The sequence below is a fragment of the Peromyscus maniculatus genome, chromosome 6 (genome assembly GCF_049852395.1).
Source record: "Peromyscus maniculatus bairdii isolate BWxNUB_F1_BW_parent chromosome 6, HU_Pman_BW_mat_3.1, whole genome shotgun sequence".
NCBI lineage: Eukaryota > Metazoa > Chordata > Mammalia > Rodentia > Cricetidae > Peromyscus > Peromyscus maniculatus.
The window spans coordinates 75197617-75215529 of record NC_134857.1 but is presented as its reverse complement, the minus strand read 5'-3'; the positions used below and the strand labels follow the sequence as shown (position 1 = coordinate 75215529).

The 17913-nt window shown below is 50.3% G+C and overlaps 2 protein-coding genes across 4 annotated transcripts; one reads left to right on the top strand and one right to left on the bottom strand.

The window, feature by feature from the left end:
- Positions 1-340: 340 nt before the first annotated feature.
- On the bottom strand, positions 341-9296 carry Cdc42se1 (CDC42 small effector 1). 2 transcript variants are annotated; one of them, XM_076574563.1, is made up of 5 exons: positions 8516-8645; positions 5396-5684; positions 4784-4894; positions 3865-3953; positions 341-2622 (listed from the first exon to the last, which is right to left on the bottom strand). In XM_076574563.1, the coding sequence occupies exons 2-4, from the start codon at positions 5447-5449 to the stop codon at positions 3879-3881; spliced, it is 240 nt and encodes a 79-aa protein (XP_076430678.1). In that variant the 5' UTR covers positions 5450-5684; positions 8516-8645; the 3' UTR covers positions 341-2622; positions 3865-3878. The 2 variants fall into 2 exon arrangements, with proteins under 2 accessions (XP_076430678.1, XP_076430677.1); XM_076574562.1 differs by lacking the exons at positions 341-2622; positions 3865-3953; positions 4784-4894 and having other exon boundaries at positions 8516-9296.
- Mllt11 (MLLT11 transcription factor 7 cofactor) lies at positions 5249-17343 on the top strand. Of its 2 annotated transcripts, none has more exons than XM_042279497.2 (2): positions 5249-5358; positions 16026-17343. In XM_042279497.2, exons 1-2 carry the CDS (start codon positions 5356-5358, stop codon positions 16299-16301), a joined length of 279 nt encoding a protein of 92 aa, XP_042135431.1. In that variant the 5' UTR covers positions 5249-5355; the 3' UTR covers positions 16302-17343. The 2 variants fall into 2 exon arrangements, with proteins under 2 accessions (XP_042135431.1, XP_015856569.1); XM_016001083.3 differs by lacking the exon at positions 5249-5358 and adding an exon at positions 8777-9329.
- The last annotated feature ends 570 nt before the right edge of the window (positions 17344-17913 follow it).

Here is a 17913-nt window from a genome sequence, read left to right as displayed (position 1 = left end):
GTACTTCCAAAACACCAAGGAGAGGGAATAAATAGCAAGAACAAGGAGTTCCACCCCAGAGGCTGTGGTGGCTTTCCTTACCTACCCAGTCCCCGGCCTCTTCAAGAAAAGCCATGCTGGAACACAAGTTCATCTTCATCAGCCATCCCCCTCCCCTCCCCCACACACAGGGTTTCTCTGTGCAACAACTCTGGCTGTCCTGGAACTCAGAGAGATCCACCTGCCTCTGCCTCCCAAGTGCTGGGATCAAAGGTGTGCACCACCAGGCCCAGCTATTTATTTATTTTTCCATGCCCATCTTTTGATCTAACACACATTCGTAGTGATTACTCTGCAACTATTTTGCTTAATTCTTTTATTGGAAAAATGTATCTTAAAAGTCCATCAGGTTTTTAATATAAATTATGACTCTCAACCCATTCCAGTCACTTTGTTAAGTGGTGGTGGCGTACACATTAGAGAAGGTAGCTCAAGGCCGGAGAGCAGCCAAGAGAAGACTGTGTCCAAATTAGTTAACAAAGGCTGGACCTCGGCTTCACCCACACCTCATCCCCTCCCGTTAACCCCACAGTGTCCAACCCTTTGCCATTGTGACCTGATGTGCATGGCTTTCCTGGGAGCGTGCCGCCCCGTGGGCACAGGTCCACCATGCCTGCAAGTGTTCATGTAGCCTCCCACTCATGAGCTCCTCTAGGGCAACAAGGTAAGCGCCCTTCAGGGAGGCAGGCCGACCTGACCGGAACTGCGAGTCAGCAAACTGGGAATGGACGTCCACGACCAACGTTAGAGCCTGAGAAACTACAGGAGCACACCGAGCTCTGGACAAATGGAAACCTCAGTCGCTACGGGAGGGGTAACTGGATGGAGCCGGCAGGGGTGGATCAGCTTCCACAGCCCTGACCCATTACCACACAACAAGCTTCCTATTACAGAGCTAATGAGACCCCAGCCCTGTCTTCTAGGACTGGCGGCAGCTCATCTGTCTTGTTCTGCCTTTCTAATCAGCCTGCAAAGAAAGGGACAGAACAAAAAGACCTGAGAAAACAAAGGGCCCAAAGACTCTGCTCCTACAGGGCTTCCCATCGATCGATCGCAGGATCTTCAGCCACGTGGTGAGTGACACTCGATCTTCCAAACAAACTCCCTGAGTCTTACGCTGGGTTCAAGGACTGCAGCACGGAGCGGCTCAGCGCGCGGGCGGCACCGCCAGTGTCTCCAGAGACACTGAGCCCTGTTCTCCTATCCCAGCATGCCCTGTTCACGTCTCTGAACTGTGGGAGGCCCTCTTGCAGACATCAAAGACAGAGACACACCGTACGTACGTGTGTCTGTCACAGAGACTTGAGCCCACGCAAGCACAAGCACTACGTTCAAAGAAGATGCACAGCTCTGCTGAGCCTGTCCTGAGGGTGCTGGCTCACCCGTGGCTCAGGCTGAATAACCAGACTTGGGAGGGGGGGGCGAGGGATGTGGAAATCACGTAAGAAAAAACCTATCCTGGCTCTCAAGCTGCAGTTCTCAACTGTGGGTAATTTTTGTCCCCAGGAGACATTTGGCAATTTCCGGGGGCATTTTGGTTGCCACATTAGGGTGGGCCAGAGAGGCTGTAGTTTCTAGTATGCAGAATAGCCCTCCATTACAAAGAATGACGCAGCCCAAACTGTCCACACTGTTGGAGCTGAAAAGCTAGGCTTCCATAAAGGATCTTAAGACCTGTGCTCGAAGTCCTTTCATCCTATTTCCCTCTCCAGGTCACATTCCTAACAGGAAGTCCACCCTGAGATACAGCTAGTTTTGCTACATCCTGGCTTTGACACAGAACCCTCCTCTTCCTTTACCTGGCCAGCAGGGAGGCTAACGGAGGGGAGGCCAGGACTCTCAGGTCTTAAGTGGAATGTAGTCAAATTAAGATCCAGTCCTCACCTCCTCTTCAATGGGAAACAATAAGGATCCTAAAGGGACGGGGCAAGGACAGAGACAGCAGCAGGATGGGGGTAATTAAAAGAACTCATCTTAAATTAAAATTTTAATTAATTAAAAAAAAAGAATATTTCTGGGAAGCTATTAATACTACAGAAGCATGGGATTAGAGGTCTAACTGGAGCAAGACCCTGGTGCCGGCAGAGAGACATGGAGGGCTGTGAGCTTCTGGTCTAAAACCCAGCGTGGACTGGGCAGTGGCAACCCCGCCCCCTGACCACTGCATTGCTCATTCCAGAAGGAAAGAGGGCAGGGGGCAGCTGCAGTCCCCTCACCTACCTGCCTCCGTTAAAAAGAGTAAAGGCAAGAAGTTTAAACAGGTGGCACCCGACCTTCATTCAGGAGCAGGGAACTCATTCCAGGTTCCCAGAGAACCCCCAGCTCAGGTCTAGGGTGCCCAGAGCTTGGGCTGAGCTCCTCTGGCCCCCCAGTAGTCACTTGGTCAGTCCTGCTGCCTTGACCCCATCTCCAGGAGGGGCGGAGGCCAGAGGGAGTGGAGGGAGTCCAGCCCCCATGCCTTTTGAGGCACTTGTTAGGAAGAGGGGAGGAAGGAGCCTTGGGTCACTGGGTGTAGAAGGGATCTGGTGAGGGCGGCATTTCTTCTGGGCTGGACATGGAACGGGGACTCCAAGACTGCAGAGCCTAAATTTAAACAAACAAAACAAAACAAAAAATCAACTCTTGGTCTCACACCGTAGCCCAGGCTGCTTTCAAACACATAGCAATCCTCCTGCCTCAATTTCCGAAGTGCTAGGATTACAGGCATGAACCACAGTGTCTGGCCAAACTTTTTTTTTTTTTTTTTTTAAAAAGGACAATCTGGAGATAGACACAATAAAACACACATCTGTAGCCCTAACTCTTGGAAGTTTCTGAAAGGAGGATCCTGAATTTAAAGTCAGCCTGGGCAACAAAGTGAATTTGAGTCACTTTAGCTACCTACCAAAACTCCACTGGACAAGAAGAAAACAAAGCCCGAGGGAGAAGGCACCACACACACACACACACACACACACACACACACACACACACACTACAGTGTATCCATGTATATACATATCTATGTATATTATATATAGTGCACATCTTTGTCGGAGAATACAAGGGAGACAGAGTCTCACTATGTGGTCCTAACCTCAAATTTGCGAAACTCTGCCTGCCTCTGCCTCCCCAGTGCTGGGTGAAAGGTATATGCCACTGTGCCTAGCCTACAGTGCACATTTTAAACTTGCTGTAAGGCTCTTTCCTCAAAAAAAAAAAAATTTTTTTTTTTTTTTTTGTTTTTCGAGACAGGGTTTCTCTGTGTAGCTTTGCGCCTTTCCTGGAACTTACTCTGTAGCCCATGTTGGCTTCAAACTCTTAGAGATCGCCTGCCTCAGCCTCCCGAGTGCTGGATTAAAGGCGAGGACCACCACTGCCACCTGGTCCTCTTTCCTCATTTTTTTTTTTTTTTTTTTTTGTTTTTTGTTTTTTGACTGGGTACCACGTAGCCTACACTGACCTTGACTTCACTTCACTACTTGTTGAAGAGAAGCTTGAACTCTTCTTCCTGCCTTGACCTCCAGTGTGCCGGGACTGTGTGTGTGTGTGTGTGTGTGTGTGTGTGTGTGTGTGTGTGTGTGCGCGCCAGGACTGTGTGTGTGTGTGTGTGTGTGTGTGTGTGCCACTATACTCCATCCCACCCCCCCACCCCCCCCACCCCCCCACCCCCCCCCACCCCCCCCCCCACCCCCCGCCTTCCTTGTAAAGATCCTACATTTTTTGATCCCGTGTTCTTGGATTTTCATGTTACTTCTTCCCATCCATTCACTTCTCACTCTTGCATCAGAGGATTAAGGGGCTGAGGCAGGGCATCAGGCTATGCTGGCACAGGCACACACTTACCAGTCCCATGGGAGCTACAAGGCCCTAGAATTGCTCCATGGTCTGTCTCGGTTCCCCTTGGATCTCATCTGCTCCTGAACGGCCCCTGTCTGTTGAAAAGCACATGCCACACAGACACCTAACTCTCCACATTCCAACAATCTACCCTGTGCCCCCAGGAGGAGCTTGACCTCATCTCTTTTCTGGCAATGACACTTCTCTGAAGAGTTTAAACCTGACCACCACCCTTCTCAGAGAAGTCTCATGAAGACAAGGTAAAAATGAGTCATTTATTAATGAGATCCCCCCCCAACAAAACCACTCCAATATTTCCCTGTGAGTTTTATAACCAGTATTAAAAACTATGTCCACACCCATCTTCCCTTACCAAGAGCAGAGATGCATCAGAGACATGATTTAGAACAGGGCCTTTCATGGCCCAGGATTCCCAGTCACACTATGACTCACTCTGACACTGATTTAACAGGTTTTCTTTTTCTATTTTGGGATAGGGTCTCTAGGCCAGGCTGGCCTCAGACTCCCTGTGCAGGATGACCTTGAGCCTCTGACCCCTCGTTCCTGAGTGCTGAGGTTACAGGTCTGAGCCACCACACCCAGTTTCTGAAGGCTGGGGATCAAACCCAGGGCTTCCTGCATCCGAGGCAAGCGCTCTACCCACCGAGGTACGTCCTAGCTCTGATTAATTCCTGGTCAGGAGAGCTGTGGTTTGAGAAAATCTTCAACTACAGCATATAGTCCCCTCACTCAATGAAGACCAGTGTGGTAACTGTCAAGAAGTTACACAGGCCCTAGAGATCAGAAATGCACACCACTGGGGACCAGGTCTACCATCTAAGACTCTTGTTTCCCCAGGAAGTATTCCATTCCGTCCCTCGCTTGACTACACCCCCAAATAAGCCCCTCCCCCTCCCCTGATTACCATGGCAAGTCCATCTCCAGCCCCCATCTCTCCCGAGCCGATGTGAGTCAAGTGGACAAAATTCATGGGTTCCCCGATCATGGTGCAGTCAATCCGTCTTCTCCTCTTCTTCTGTTTGGAGAAGACAGGGAGTCACATACATATGCAGCCATCTCCTCCCGTGGAGGAAGGGGAAGGAGCCTCGCAAAACCACTAAGAGTGAAGGGTTGATTTGGCAGGAGAACGGTCAAGGATCAGGGTAGGCAAGACAAAGTTGGAATAAATAACAAACCAGAGACACTGTCACCAGAGTGGTAAGGACCGGTCTGCCGAGTGAACACACAAAGGAAGGGAAGAGCAAAGACACCTCTGGGTGACCAGGGGGGACGCTGACAGGTCTTCAGTTCTACCTGCAACCCCTGCCCACCTCAGAACAGGAGCAGGTGACAGCCATAACTATTCAACTCTTCTGTCACACAGGCCCCTTTATTGCACATGCGCACACTTGGCCTGCCGCAGAGGCTCTCAGGAGGCAGGTGAGAAGTGTGGTTTTCAGAAGGCAGACCAGAGATGGCGTGTCCACGTCACAGCACATGGTAAATGCGTGGGCCGGGGTGGGGACAGGACACTTACCGGCTGAGGCTTCTCGACCACGCAGCAGCCCAGTTTGTGCCAGAATTCACTCATGTTCCCTGACGGTTCCAGCTTCGGGCCTCTGCCAGCGGCCCCACGGGGCTCCTGCTCTGTTGCTAACCAGCCAGTCCTCACTCTCGGGAGTAACAACACCCTGGGCTCCCACAGCTGGATGGCTCGGGAATCCTAGAGACCCTCAGCCGGGTGGTGAAGGTCAGAACCCGGAGCCACTGAAAGCATTAGCAAGAGGCTTGGGCAGGCAGGCGCTGTCTTCTTGAGATGTGGGATCCTGAATTTTAGCAGAAAGAAAAAAGAAAAAAGGTTAGTGAGAAACATCCCCCGCCATCCCCATCCCCCAGACCTTCTGATAAACCTCCATCTTTCTCTCTCAGAGGCTCTACTACTGTACCCCAGTACTGACCCCCTCCAAACACAGGGTTCACGGCTGCTGCTTACAATGAATAGTGCAAAAAGACCATCACCAGGGAAAGGCGCAGTGACTCCTGGGACCAGGGAGGAAGGGGCTAAGGACTCTGGATGAGACAGAGCAAACCAAACAGCGACAGAAATGGATAGACAGTTAGGGGTGCTACCAACTTCAGCTCCCTTCTCCCTGGGCTGGGGCGGGAGGGGAGGGGCGAGCAGTGACTCTGAAGAGGAAATCGTGGTTTTTGTTCTCACAAACAAGGCCTCCGCCCTGTCCTCCCTTTTCTCTTACCTTGTCCCAACACCTAAATTGCCTTAGGACCACCTAGTTCCCAGGAGGCTGACTGCGGCGTGAGGGCTTCAACAAATACTTCTGGAGCGTGGAATTTCTTCCTGCTCACTCCAGCGCCTGGGCGCCTCCTCACTTCCCCCAGCTGCGGTCCCACGGCCTCCCAGAGTCCATTTAGAGTTAATATCTGACCTTGTGGAGGCTGAGTGTGCATGTCCTTTACAGGTAACGTGTGGAGGAGCTTTCTGTCCTCAGGAATCACTTCTCAGCCTCCCTCCCCACCCTTTCCCACGTGTCCCGGTGCGTAGTTTGGTGTCTCACGCCCTATAAGGCTCAGGCCTCCCCGCCCCCTCCCCTCCTGCTCTGGCCAGTTCTCTTCCTCCTTCCCACCACTTCCAAGCACCCAGGGAGCCAGACACAGGAACTTTCCAGTAGCCCTTGTGTCCAAGGCAGAACTTTCTCCCCTTTTCCCTGCCGCCAGCCTGGGGTGATGGCCCATCTGAGCTTCCTCTACACGGACGGCACTTCCCTGTCCTATAGCACAGCCCAGGAGTCCAACAGGGGAGTTCATGAATATTAAACGGTAGCATGAATGGGAATCGGCCTTTCCTCTAGGCTTGAGGCTGGAAGCTGGGTGCTCCATCAGCCTAGACTGACCAAAAAAAACGGAGTTTTGTTTGTTTGGTTTTTTTTTTTCTTAGTGTTTTTTCTGTGTTGTTTTCTAGCAGCCTTGGGATGAGATCACTCAGTGGAACATAGCTTCTAGGGTAGGAAAGAACCCAAGAGTCTGGGCTCTCTTTCACTTCCCTTCCCACCCCTGGAAGGGAGGAGGAGTAATCAGGACTGGTCAGAACACAGCTGTCCAGAGAGAGGAGGCCTGGTCGGTGGGAAAGTCGATCACAAGGCTTGTCGTGATGGTGGCCGGTGGTAAGGGTTGGGGAAACGGAGAAAACAATAAAGAATCAGAGGAAACCCCCAACACGACCAGACAGTCCATACTGAGGCTGGACTCTACCCAGGATTCTCCACCCTGCTCAAAGCTGAGTGGACAGAGGTGGCCAATGCTGGGAGCAGGGAAGAGGAGGAGGGAGAGGAAAGGGGGCCCTGGAGGGAACAAGGACGTTTCTGTTTCTCTTCCAGGGACCTGACCACGCTGGGTGGAGGGAAAGTGTGTGTGTGGGACTTGGCACGAAACGAGCGATGATGATGAGAAGTGACCAGGAAACTCCATTCCCTAGGACATTAGGGTCCCTGAAACTTGGAGGCGGAGTCAGAGTGTGAAGACAGGCCAGGGTCAGTGCGGTAGTGTGGGGTGGGGGAAGAGGAACAAAGCCAGAAAAGGAAGTCCTGGGCATTGGCTGTCACTCTGTTTTAAAGCAGCCAGCGACTGGGATGGGGACAAATGAGGCCTCGGCTGGTGAGCTGAGGAGGGAGCGATGCTGCATCCACTGCCCACCACTTCATCCCCACAGAAAAAAAGGAAGGGAAGGGATCGAGGATTAGACGGCACAAAGCCACATCCTGACAGTGGGGCCCCTCTCAGTTCCACAAGAAATCCAGAACCTGGAGTGACAAATCTCCAAACCACCGTCATGTCATGGTCACGGAGGGCCGAACCGTAGAAGGGGCCGGCAGGACGGGGGGTGGGGAGGAAGGATGTACTCAGGTAGTTCCCGGGTCCTGTGGTAGCCCCAAACCGGTTTTCCCGGTCCCGCTGCCTCCAGCCCCAAGGCCTCCAACCCGCTGTCTGACAAGCCTTCACAAGAAGCAGCTGGAGAGAAAGAGACTTGAGAATGGTGTGGGCAAATTCTGGCTGCACGCCCGGGGATGCAGCTGGTCCCTGTGTGGAGACCCTCCAGACACAGCGGGCTGCTGGGGGGCCCTGGAGAGAGGAACGGGCCCATTTTCAGCCAAGTGACAGACGTTTGTTCCAGTAGCAACGGGTACCCTGACCCCAGGAAAGGGCTTCTGGGGACTTGAGAAAACAGAGGAGACCCTAATGTGTTCCCCTCCCCCAATATTTTCCATCAGGCTCCAGCTCTGTCCCCCCACCCACTCGGAACTAAGATGGGACCCTCAGGGGATCGTTCTGGTTCTGTCACTGTCCTCCGTGGCGGCCTCGGTCTGCCTTAGCCCTTCCGGGCCCCCCGGCACCCCTCCGCTTTGTCCGGGGCAGCAGATCTCTGAGGTCAGTGGGCCGGCGAGGAGCCCCGGTCGCTTCGCACCTCCCGCCCGGCCCCCACGCTGCCATCGCCGAGTCCCTTGCCTTTCCCCGGCCGGCGCCGGCCGCGCGTGGACGGTGCCCGCGACCTCCTCCCCGCCGCCCTGCCCTGCCCTGCCCGCCCTCCCCGCCGCCGCCCGCGCGCACCCCGCGCGCAGCCCGGCCCGCCCGGCGGCGCTCTCACCTGCGGCTCCCCCCGGCGTCCAGGCGGTGGCCGCTGCGGGCGGGGGCTCCGCCACTCCGGGTTCCCGGGCTGCTGCTCGGCACGGCGGGGAGTCGAGGGCGGGCCGGCAGAGGTGGGGCCGGCCGAGGGCGGAAACGCCGGCGACGCGATTACGAAAGCCGCGGGGCTGCGAGCCGAGCGCAGCGCTCCGCCCAGGCCCGTCCGCCCGCCTGCCCGCCCGCCCGGGGCGCACGGCGTGGCCCGCGGGGGGACAGCGGGGAGCCCCGCGCTCCTGGACACCCGCGGCACCCCAAGTGTCTGCGCTGGGTCTGGTCCGCCTGTGGCCGGCGCAGAGGCGACCCACGCGCTGGGGTCCTTTCCGAGCCTCCCCAAGTCCCCCTCGAGTCCTCCCGTTTTGTGGTCTAGCGGGAGCACCTTTTAATCCATACATCTGAGTTAGAGGGCCATTAGCTAGCTGCCCGGCCGTCGCACCCCAGCCAGCTGGGGGGGTGCTGGCGAGGCGGGGGTGCAGTGCGAGCCGCTGGCGAGGCTCTCGCCCGGGTGGCGTGTTCCGGAACCCATCCTTCGAATTAGCCGAGTCAGGCAGAGAGGGGGCGGGGAGCGCTTCCGCCCTTGCTAGGAGGGGCTGCATTGCAGGGGAGACCCGGCGGCCGACTCTGTCACAGACGAGGGAGAAGGCGTGAGGAGACAAAGCCTCTCGTCCCCCCAGCGAGCTTCCTTCGGCAGCCGCCTCCTCTCCGGGCCAGAGCCGACCCCCGAGCCCCTGGGGCACCCCCTCCATCTTCGGAACGCGCTAGTCATTGATTGATAACAGGTAAAACCTAGATGAGGGGCGCCTTCTCAGGCTTGGAAGACACCCCCGTGTGCGACTAGGTGGGGGACGGCTGAAGAGGAGGGAAGGGGGCGCTCTGAACAATGGGTAGCTGGTACCAGGTTTTTATCTCTGTGGAGATCTCCATCTGTGCCGCCTTATCATGGACCTAAGCGTTCATTTCTGGCACTTCACCTGTAATTATTTCTCGGCTTTTAGCTCCTCATTTCATGTATCCATTTTCCTATAATTTTTGCCCTGGGCATCTAATGACTTCTGTCTAGTGTCTAGTTATCTGTATCTTCCTTTCCAAGCTGTAATTTTTGCTACCAGTTATTTGGTGAATCTTTATTCCTACTAGCCTGTAGGAATTCCTGTAGCCTCTACTTCTTTATATTTCCACCCCTTCACTGCCCTGTATCAGTTGGGAGTTTTGGGGGACTAGGGTACCCTTTTTTCCTTTTCCTCTTTTTTTTTTTTTTTTTTTTTTTTTAAATATGGGATACTATTGAGAATGATCCAAACCTTTAACAATCTCCTCCCTGTCTCAGATTTTTTACTCCAAAGAGCCTTGAGGTAGGACAGGTGGGGGCGACCGTGGAATTGCCTGATGGCATGTTGCGATCAGTGCAGCCCACAGGAACCACTGGTGAGAGCAAATTTTCCTTTGCAGCCCCTCTCTTAATTAGCGGGGAAGGTTGTGGCTGATAGGAAAATCCTAGAGCAGCATGAGAGATACCCGAGAGCTCCCATGTCCACCCTCCATCCACCCTTAGGCTGTACAGAAGCATGACACAGCATCCAAGCCTGTGGGGAGGCCTTGGATGCTCATGGGGAGCGGGTCTGGACAAAGGGTATTTGGGTGTGTCCATGTGGCTTAAAGAAAGCATATCTTTTTAATGTGTGTAGTTGTTAATCATTGTATCTCTAGGAACTGACAATGAAATTTAGAAGTTACTTTGCCTAAAATATCTGGATAATTCAAAATGGATGGCATTGGGAAACGTTTATTGAGCGGGTATCATGGCATCAGTCACCATCTAGCGCCTTTAAAATTCAAAATAGGTGGGGCTGAAGAGGTGGCTCAGGGGTTAGGAGCACTGGATCCTCTTCCAGAGGACCCGGGGTTCAATTCCCCGGTACCCACATCAGAAGATATGACATCTTCACACCAATGCACATAAAACAGAATTAAATAAATTATTTTTTTAAAAAAAGATAATAATAGGTAAAAAGATGGGTGAAGGAAATTTAAGGGAGGAACAGGGAAGCCAGCTTAAAAGCAGCCTGTCTTTTTATTTTAACGCCACATAATGCCCATACGTCTATTTTCGGGAACTAATTTGGGTCTCTGTACATGTCTCAGGGCTGGAGATTTTCATCGTTTTACTATTTCCTTTAAGTATTCCCACACAATTTCATTTAAATTGTTTTATTTTAAATTGGTTTTGTGTTTTGTTCATGTTCTTTTTGTCTGAGTTTTGGGGGGCTCTGGACTCACGATGCAGCTCAGGCTAGGCGTGAACCCACAATCCTTGAGCCTCCTGAGTGCTGGGATTGTAGTTGTGTGCCACCACACCTGACTGTAGCGTTTTCAGTTTGGATGATAGTTCTGCCAGTCTCTGATGAATTGTTTAGGCAACTATGTGATCCATGTCACACTTGTAAGGAAAGGCGTCGGTTTGTCAACGCTGACTTAAAAATCTAGCTCATTCTCTACTCTGTTTTTCAAAACAGTTTCTTGTAGCAGGCTTACATCAAACTCCTGATCCTCCTGCCTCCACCTGCCAGATGCTGGGGTTACAGAAATTCGCTACCATATCCAGCTCTCTTATTATTCAGATTAGAACCACAGAAAGTAGTCAACAGGATATACTAAGAAAATAATTACTTTGAGAACTGAATTCTTAGTCAGGAGCAGTGGCACACGCCTGTAATCCCAGGACTCCCAGGCAGAGGCAGGGATTCCAAGTTAGAAGGGCAGCACTTGGGCTGCATGTCAAGATCTTGTTTAAGAAACAAAAATAAAACCACAAACAAATGTCTTTTTTTAGACAGGCTTTCACTGTGTAACCCTGGTTGGCTTGGAACCCACAGAGATCCGCCTGCCTCTGCCTCCCAAGTGCTGGGATTAAAGGCATGGGCCACCACCGCCCAGTCAAAGTTCATAATGGGGCATGGTGGTTCATGTTTATATTCCTGGTTCCTAGGAGGCTGAGACAGGATTGCTGAGAATACCGGGCCAGGGCTGGGAGGGAGATGGCTCAGTGAGTAATGCCATCTCTACCCACCCAAGTGTGAGGACCTGAGTTGGAATCCTCAGAACTCACCTCACTTAAAGTGGGGCGAGGGAATGCAGCTGTAATCCCAGTGCTACAGCAAGATGGAAGGCAGAGGAGAAGCCCCAGACGCTCCCAGCCCAGCTTGCCTGGGTTACAAGGTCAAACAAATAGAGTTCTAGGACAGCCAGGGCAACGTAGTGAGATCCTGTCTCAACAAAATTTAAAACAAAAAAAAAAAATTTTTTTTTTTTTTTCATTTTAAGTCAGGTGTGAGGATGATACCTGTGATCTCAGCACCCAGAAGCTGGAAGTTGTGATGAGAGAGGATCTTGAGTTCCAGGCTAGCCTGGGCTATATAAGTTTCTACATAGCTAGACCCTAGCTCAAAAGAACAAAAATAATTTTTTTTTCCTAATGATTGTTTTTTTTTTTCTTAAGAACCTATTATGTAATCTGGGTGTCAGAAGGATCAGAGAAATTCAAGGTCAGCCTCTGCTACTTCAGTTCTTAGGCTACCTGAGACATTGTCTCTGGAAAACAGTCTATCATATGCCCTGCGTTATAGGAAGGTCACTTTGTAGGAGACTTACAAGGGAGGGTGGTTTTTTTGAGTCAGCTAGCTAGGCAAAGCCTGGTGATGTAATAAACTTCCCTGATAAGCAGAGTCAGTAACAGCCTGACTTCTAAGGCTTGCTCTTTGCAGTCCCAGACCTAATCAGGGATTGGTTGGCTAAAAGGTGTTATAGGTACAGTCATGCTTGCTAGCTCTCTGCATGTTACCATGGAGATGATCAGAGCTGAGTTCAGAGGGCAGTGACCTCACCTTTCTACAAACTCCATGGCCCTGCTTCAGTCCCGGAATCACGCTCTTGTTAAACTGCTTCTCTGTTGAGTAATGTTCAGTTCCCAGGGGCTTATTTTGGAGCATGATGTGAGAGAGAGAGAGAGAGAGAGAGAGAGAGAGAGAGAGAGAGAGAGAGAGAGAGAGAGAGAGAGAAGAGAGAGAGAGGAGAGAGACAGAGAACAGAGACACAGAGACACAGAGAGAACAGAGACAGAAGAGACAGAGGAGAAAGGAGAAAGGGAAGGAAGAGGAAGGATGGATGGATGGATGGATGGATGGATGGATGGATGGATGGATGGATGGACAAATGAAATAAACCCAGAATTTGTTTTTTTAAGCCAGCTATCCTGAATCATGCCTGGAAACCCAGCATTTGGGAGATGAAGGCAGGAGAAGCAGGAGTTACATTTTGAAGCTAGCCTGAGCTATGAGACCTTGCCTGAAAAAAATTATTTATTATTAATATTTTGCTTGTTTTGTTGGAGCCAGGGTCTTGCCCAGCCTGGACCCAAACTCATACTCCTCAAACTACTGCCTGAGCCTCTTGATTGCTGCGAATACCTTTAATCCCAGCACTCGGGAAGCAGAGGCAGGTGGATCTCTGAGTTCGAGGCCAGCCCGGTTTGTTTGTTTGTTTATGTTTTGTTTTGTTTTGTTTTTGAGAGACAGGGTTTCTCTGTGTAGTTTCGGTTCCTGTCCTGGATCTCACTCCCTAGACCAGGCTGGCCAGATCTTACAGAGATCTGCCTGGCTCTGTCTCCTGAGCGCTGGGATTAAAGGTGTGCGCCACCACTGCCCGGCCACCAGCCTGGTTTATAAAGCAAGTTCTAGGGCAGCTGTTTAAACAGAGAAACAGTCGAGAGAGAGAGAGAGAGAGAGAGAGAGAGAGAGAGAGAGAGAGAGAGAGAGAGAGAGAGAGAAGAGAGAGAGAACCTGAATTCAAATCCCCAGAAGCCAAATAAAACTGGGTATGGTTGCCTGTAGCCCCAGAAATATGGGAGGGTGGAGACAGAAGGATGGCTGGACTTGTTGGCTGCCAGGCTAGCTCCAGGTTCAGAGCGACCTGTCTCAAGGGGATGGGGCATGTGTTGATAGATCAGGACACCTGCTCTCCTCTCTCCTTCCACATCCTCCTGGGTGTGAGTGAGGCCTTGTGTATACCTGTGTCTGTCTATCCTTGCACAAGATTAAGGGGAGAAGGCAAAATTTGAAACGCCTAGTGTGTGGTCCACAGCTAGAATGCCATCACTCTGGAGACTGAGGCAAGAAGATTGCCAGACGTTTGGGGCCCAGCTGGACTACTACACACCGAGTAACAGCCAGGGTTACAGGGGAATACTCTGTCTCAAAAAACAAACAAACAGCCGGGCGGTGGTGGCGCACGCCTTTAATCCCAGCACTCGGGAGGCAGAGCCAGGTGGATCTCTGTGAGTTCGAGGCCAGCCTGGGCTACCAAGTGAGTTCCAGGAAGGGCGCAAAGCTACACAGAGAAACCCTGTCTCGAAAAACCAAAAAAAAAAAAAAACAAACAAACAAACAAAAAAAAAACAGCCCAAAAGTTCTGGCCTGGTGTGGTGATCCATTCCTGTAATTCCAGCACTATGGAAGCCTTCTCATGAAGACTTTGTATTCTAAGTCAGCCTGAACTGGAGCTGAGTTTGAAGCAAGACTCAAAAACAAAAACCCACTTCTGGTCTACCCACTGACCATGGAGACCCCACATTTCCTGCAGCTTGTGTTCTAGGTTAATTTTCCTACTTTGGTAGAGACATTTCACTTCATATAGGGACATATTGGAACCTACTTAAGGCCACTTTTTAGGAGTCATGGGCTGGTAAGGGCTGATAGTGTGTTCCAGAAAGGCTTTTTGAAACTCTGGCTTCTATTTTTGGTGGCAGTTGGAATGTTCTTTTTGCTCCTTTGGGAACATTTAACCTAAAGCTTCTTGCCCTTTCCTGGCTAGTAAATAAATCCATGGAAGCTCCAGAGAACTCTACTGGTCACACAGAGTCAGGGAGGTGTGGGTTGGATGAGAAGCAAAGGTGTTACAACTGATCGTCCAAACGTGGAAAGAGGAGTTGGGTATAGTGGCCTGTGCCTTTAACCCCAGAACTCAGGAAGCAGAGGCCATCAGCTCTTGGTGAGTTCAGGACCAGCCTGGTCTGCATTGTGAGACCCTGTCTCCAGAAAAAGCTGAGATTCTGTCAAGGTACCATTTCCTTCTGATCTCAACTTTGCTTCCTTACCTGGTACTTCCAACCTGGTTGTTCTATGTGGTCAGATTTTCTCTATTGTGTGGATCAGAGGGAAAAGATCCTGGAGTAATAGAACAAAGTTCTTCTAGCATCTGGGTTTGTTCTGGGGAGAGCTAGACCAGAGAGACATAATAAAGACTTGTCACTTTGGGCACAAATGTGTGAGTAACAAAGTATTCATTATTCTTGTGAGGGCAAATTAATGTTTATGTGTAAGGTCTAGCTCCTGCTTTACCCTAAAGTAGATGTGTTTGTTTGGTTTTTGTTTGTTTTGCTTTTTTGGGGGAGGGTGTTTTTTGTTTTGTTTTGAGGCATGGTCTCTTTATGTAGCCCTGGCTGTCCTGGAACTTACTCTGTAGACCAGGCTGACCTGGAACTCAAGAGATCGACTTCTGCCTCTTGAGTGGTGGGGTTAAAGGCATGCGCCACCATGCCCAACCTAGTAGGTGAGTTTTTATCCATGGAGGAATTTTTGGTCTCTTTAAGTAGATAAATACATAACACATCCAGTCCATCGTGATCTGTAACCAAAACACGATGGAGTCAGTTAAAACTCTGCAGGGTGCTGGGGAAGGCGCTGGGGGCCACTGCTTCGTGGGTTATGTCCTGGAAGGGGTGAGTTTGTAGTCGAGTTTAAAGGCAAGAAGAAAAATAGAACATGTCATGGGAGACCTTTACAGAAGCATCATAACTTATTAAACAGACTTGAAGAAGCCAAATATTTAGTTCTGGAAATGTGTAGGGTCCTTGACCAGCACATGCAAAGTCCTGGCTTTGATTCTCAGCACAATTAATTAATTAATGGAGCAGGCCTGTAATCCCAATTACTCAGGAGGCTGAGGCAGGAAGATTTCAAGTTCAAAGTTGGACTGGATTCAGTAAGATCCTGTCTAAAAGTAAAGGTAAAAAGAAGGCTTAGGGTATAACTCAGGGTTAGAACATTTGCCTAGCACACCCAGCATCTGTTAACCCCTCAATACCACACACAAACAAGAGTGGGCCCAGATTTCAGAAAGCCTCAGAAATCATACCTGAGAGTAGAGACATACAGTTCCTGCCTACTGTGCATAAGGCCCAAGATATATTACTGCAGGAAAACTTAGAGCCAAGGTAAGCCTGATGCAATAGGCAGGATCTGGCCCACCGAAGATGGGGAGAAGCTAGAAAAATTGTAATCGAAAGAGTTCCTGGTACTTGTCTTAGAAAACTTGGTTTATTCACCAGAGCATACAAAAAACGAGCAGTTTAAGCGAGGGAAGGCTTGGGGCAAGGAACTTGCTCTAGCATGAAGACTAACAAGTGATTTGCTCTTCCCCAGGGAAGTATGAGGGACCCTGTGAGTAGCCAGTACAGCTCCTTTCTTTTCTGGAGGATGCCCATCCCAGAACTGGATCTGTCGGAGCTAGAAGGCCTGGGCCTGTCGGATACATCCACCTACAAGAGCAAGGACGACAGTGTTGGCCAGACGGGCGCTCAGTCCACCGGAGCGGAGCAGAAGAGCCCCGGAGGTGACCCCCTCCTTGAGTACAGCACCTTTAACTTCTGGAGAGCTCCCATTGCCAGCATCCACTCCATCGACTTGGACTTGCTTTAAGGCCAAAATGTCTCTCTCCCGCCCCTTACCCCCATTGCCGACCCTTTTAAGCTCCTTCCCTTCTCAGCCTTTCCCGGTTTAATCTTGTTCTCTTCCCTCTCCTGCCTGGTGGTGCCGATGAATCTGCCAATTGAATTGTATGTTTGTATGTATGTATGTATTTATTTATCTACTTATTTATTTATCTATTTATTTATTTATCTGCCTACTCCATGTCTCTCAGAAGCCTTCTAGGCACAAAGTCCATGGAGTACTAGATCATAGGATTTCTACCACCCAGCCCCAAGAATATTAACTAGTCCCAGAAAACCATCCTTATGGGGGGCACCAGAGAGAAGTACGGTTATGCAAAATGGGATATTGATTTTTTTCTTTGTTACATTTTAATCAGCTTTAAAGATTCCTTGATCCTCCCTAATTTCCTGCATGGAGCCAATAAGCAAGTATTTCTTCAAGAAGTAGTGAGAACCTGGGAGTTTTGAGATGCTTTCTACAAACAGGATTCCTAAAAGGCTAAGGCAGGAAGTTCTGTTTCTTCTTTTGGTGCATTCTCTTCCCCAGCAATGTGGGGGTAGTTGTGGGCACAAGAGGAAATAATACATCCTGGAGAATGGAAGTGAGGAAAAGCATGGAATCGTTTCAGAAATAGTTCCTTCAGCGTCCACCTCACAACTGCTCCCAGCTGTGGGTTGGAAACTTTCAGAAAACCAGATTTCAGTCTTCATGTGGGAAACCTTGGTATTTGGAGAATCCATCAAAGGCAAAAGATTTATGTGCTCTAAAGTGAAAGCAGAGTAGTGCGATGATTTATATAAAATTGTGATTCAGTCCTGGAACAGGCAGTGTCCTTAGTATTCAGCTTTGCCTTTCTGTAGTTGCGGTATGTGATCGGATCAGTGGTTCCTGGGCATAGTTCCTCAGCTACTGTAAGAAATAAACAATTACATTCAGACCCTACACCTGTCCCCATTCCTTCCAAAGTTACTGCTGCTGGTTTGTGCTGCCATTTATTCATTTATTTAATAAAGACGTTCAATCCGAAGTCTGGGTGTTAGTTTCCTGTCTTCTCAATGAAGTGCTAGATTTACTCATGCCTCCACATTCAGCTCTCCCTTTGTCTTTCTAATACTGACTTGGAGGAAGAAGGATTTGGGATGGTTGTAGCTCAGTGGTAGAAGTGCTTGCCAGGTGTTTACAATAAGCAGTCAGTGCTCCTAAACCCTAAGCCACACCCCCAGCCCATTCTTTGTTTGTTTGTTTGTTTTTGAGACAGGGTTTCTCTGTGTAACAGTTCTGGCTGGCCTGGACACTTGCTTTGTAGACAGGGTTGCCCTGGAACTCACTAAGATTCCCCTGCTTCTGCCTCCAGAGTGCTGGGGTTAAAGGCATGATCAAACACGCCCAGCAGGACCCCAGGCCATTCTTAACTATTATTTTTGACTTATTTGTATTTTGTTTGTTCATTTTATTTTACTTTTTGGAGTCTCACTATCTCTAGCTGACCTGGAACTCACGATGTAAACCAGGCTAGAACTGACAGATTCACCTGCCTCTGCAGGGGTGTGCCACTATGTCTACCTTGTTTGTTTAAATTTGGACCTTGAATTCAAAG

Excerpts from the sequence above, each read along its gene's own strand:
- Cdc42se1 (XM_076574562.1), bottom strand. The coding sequence starts at position 9,296 with ATGGAGGGGGTGCCCCAGGGGCTCGGGGGTCGGCTCTGGCCCGGAGAG. Across the intron at positions 5,685-8,515 it reads GACGCCGGGGGGAGCCGCAG|GATCCCACATCTCAAGAAGA; the intron begins GTGAGAGCGCCG and ends GCTAAAATTCAG.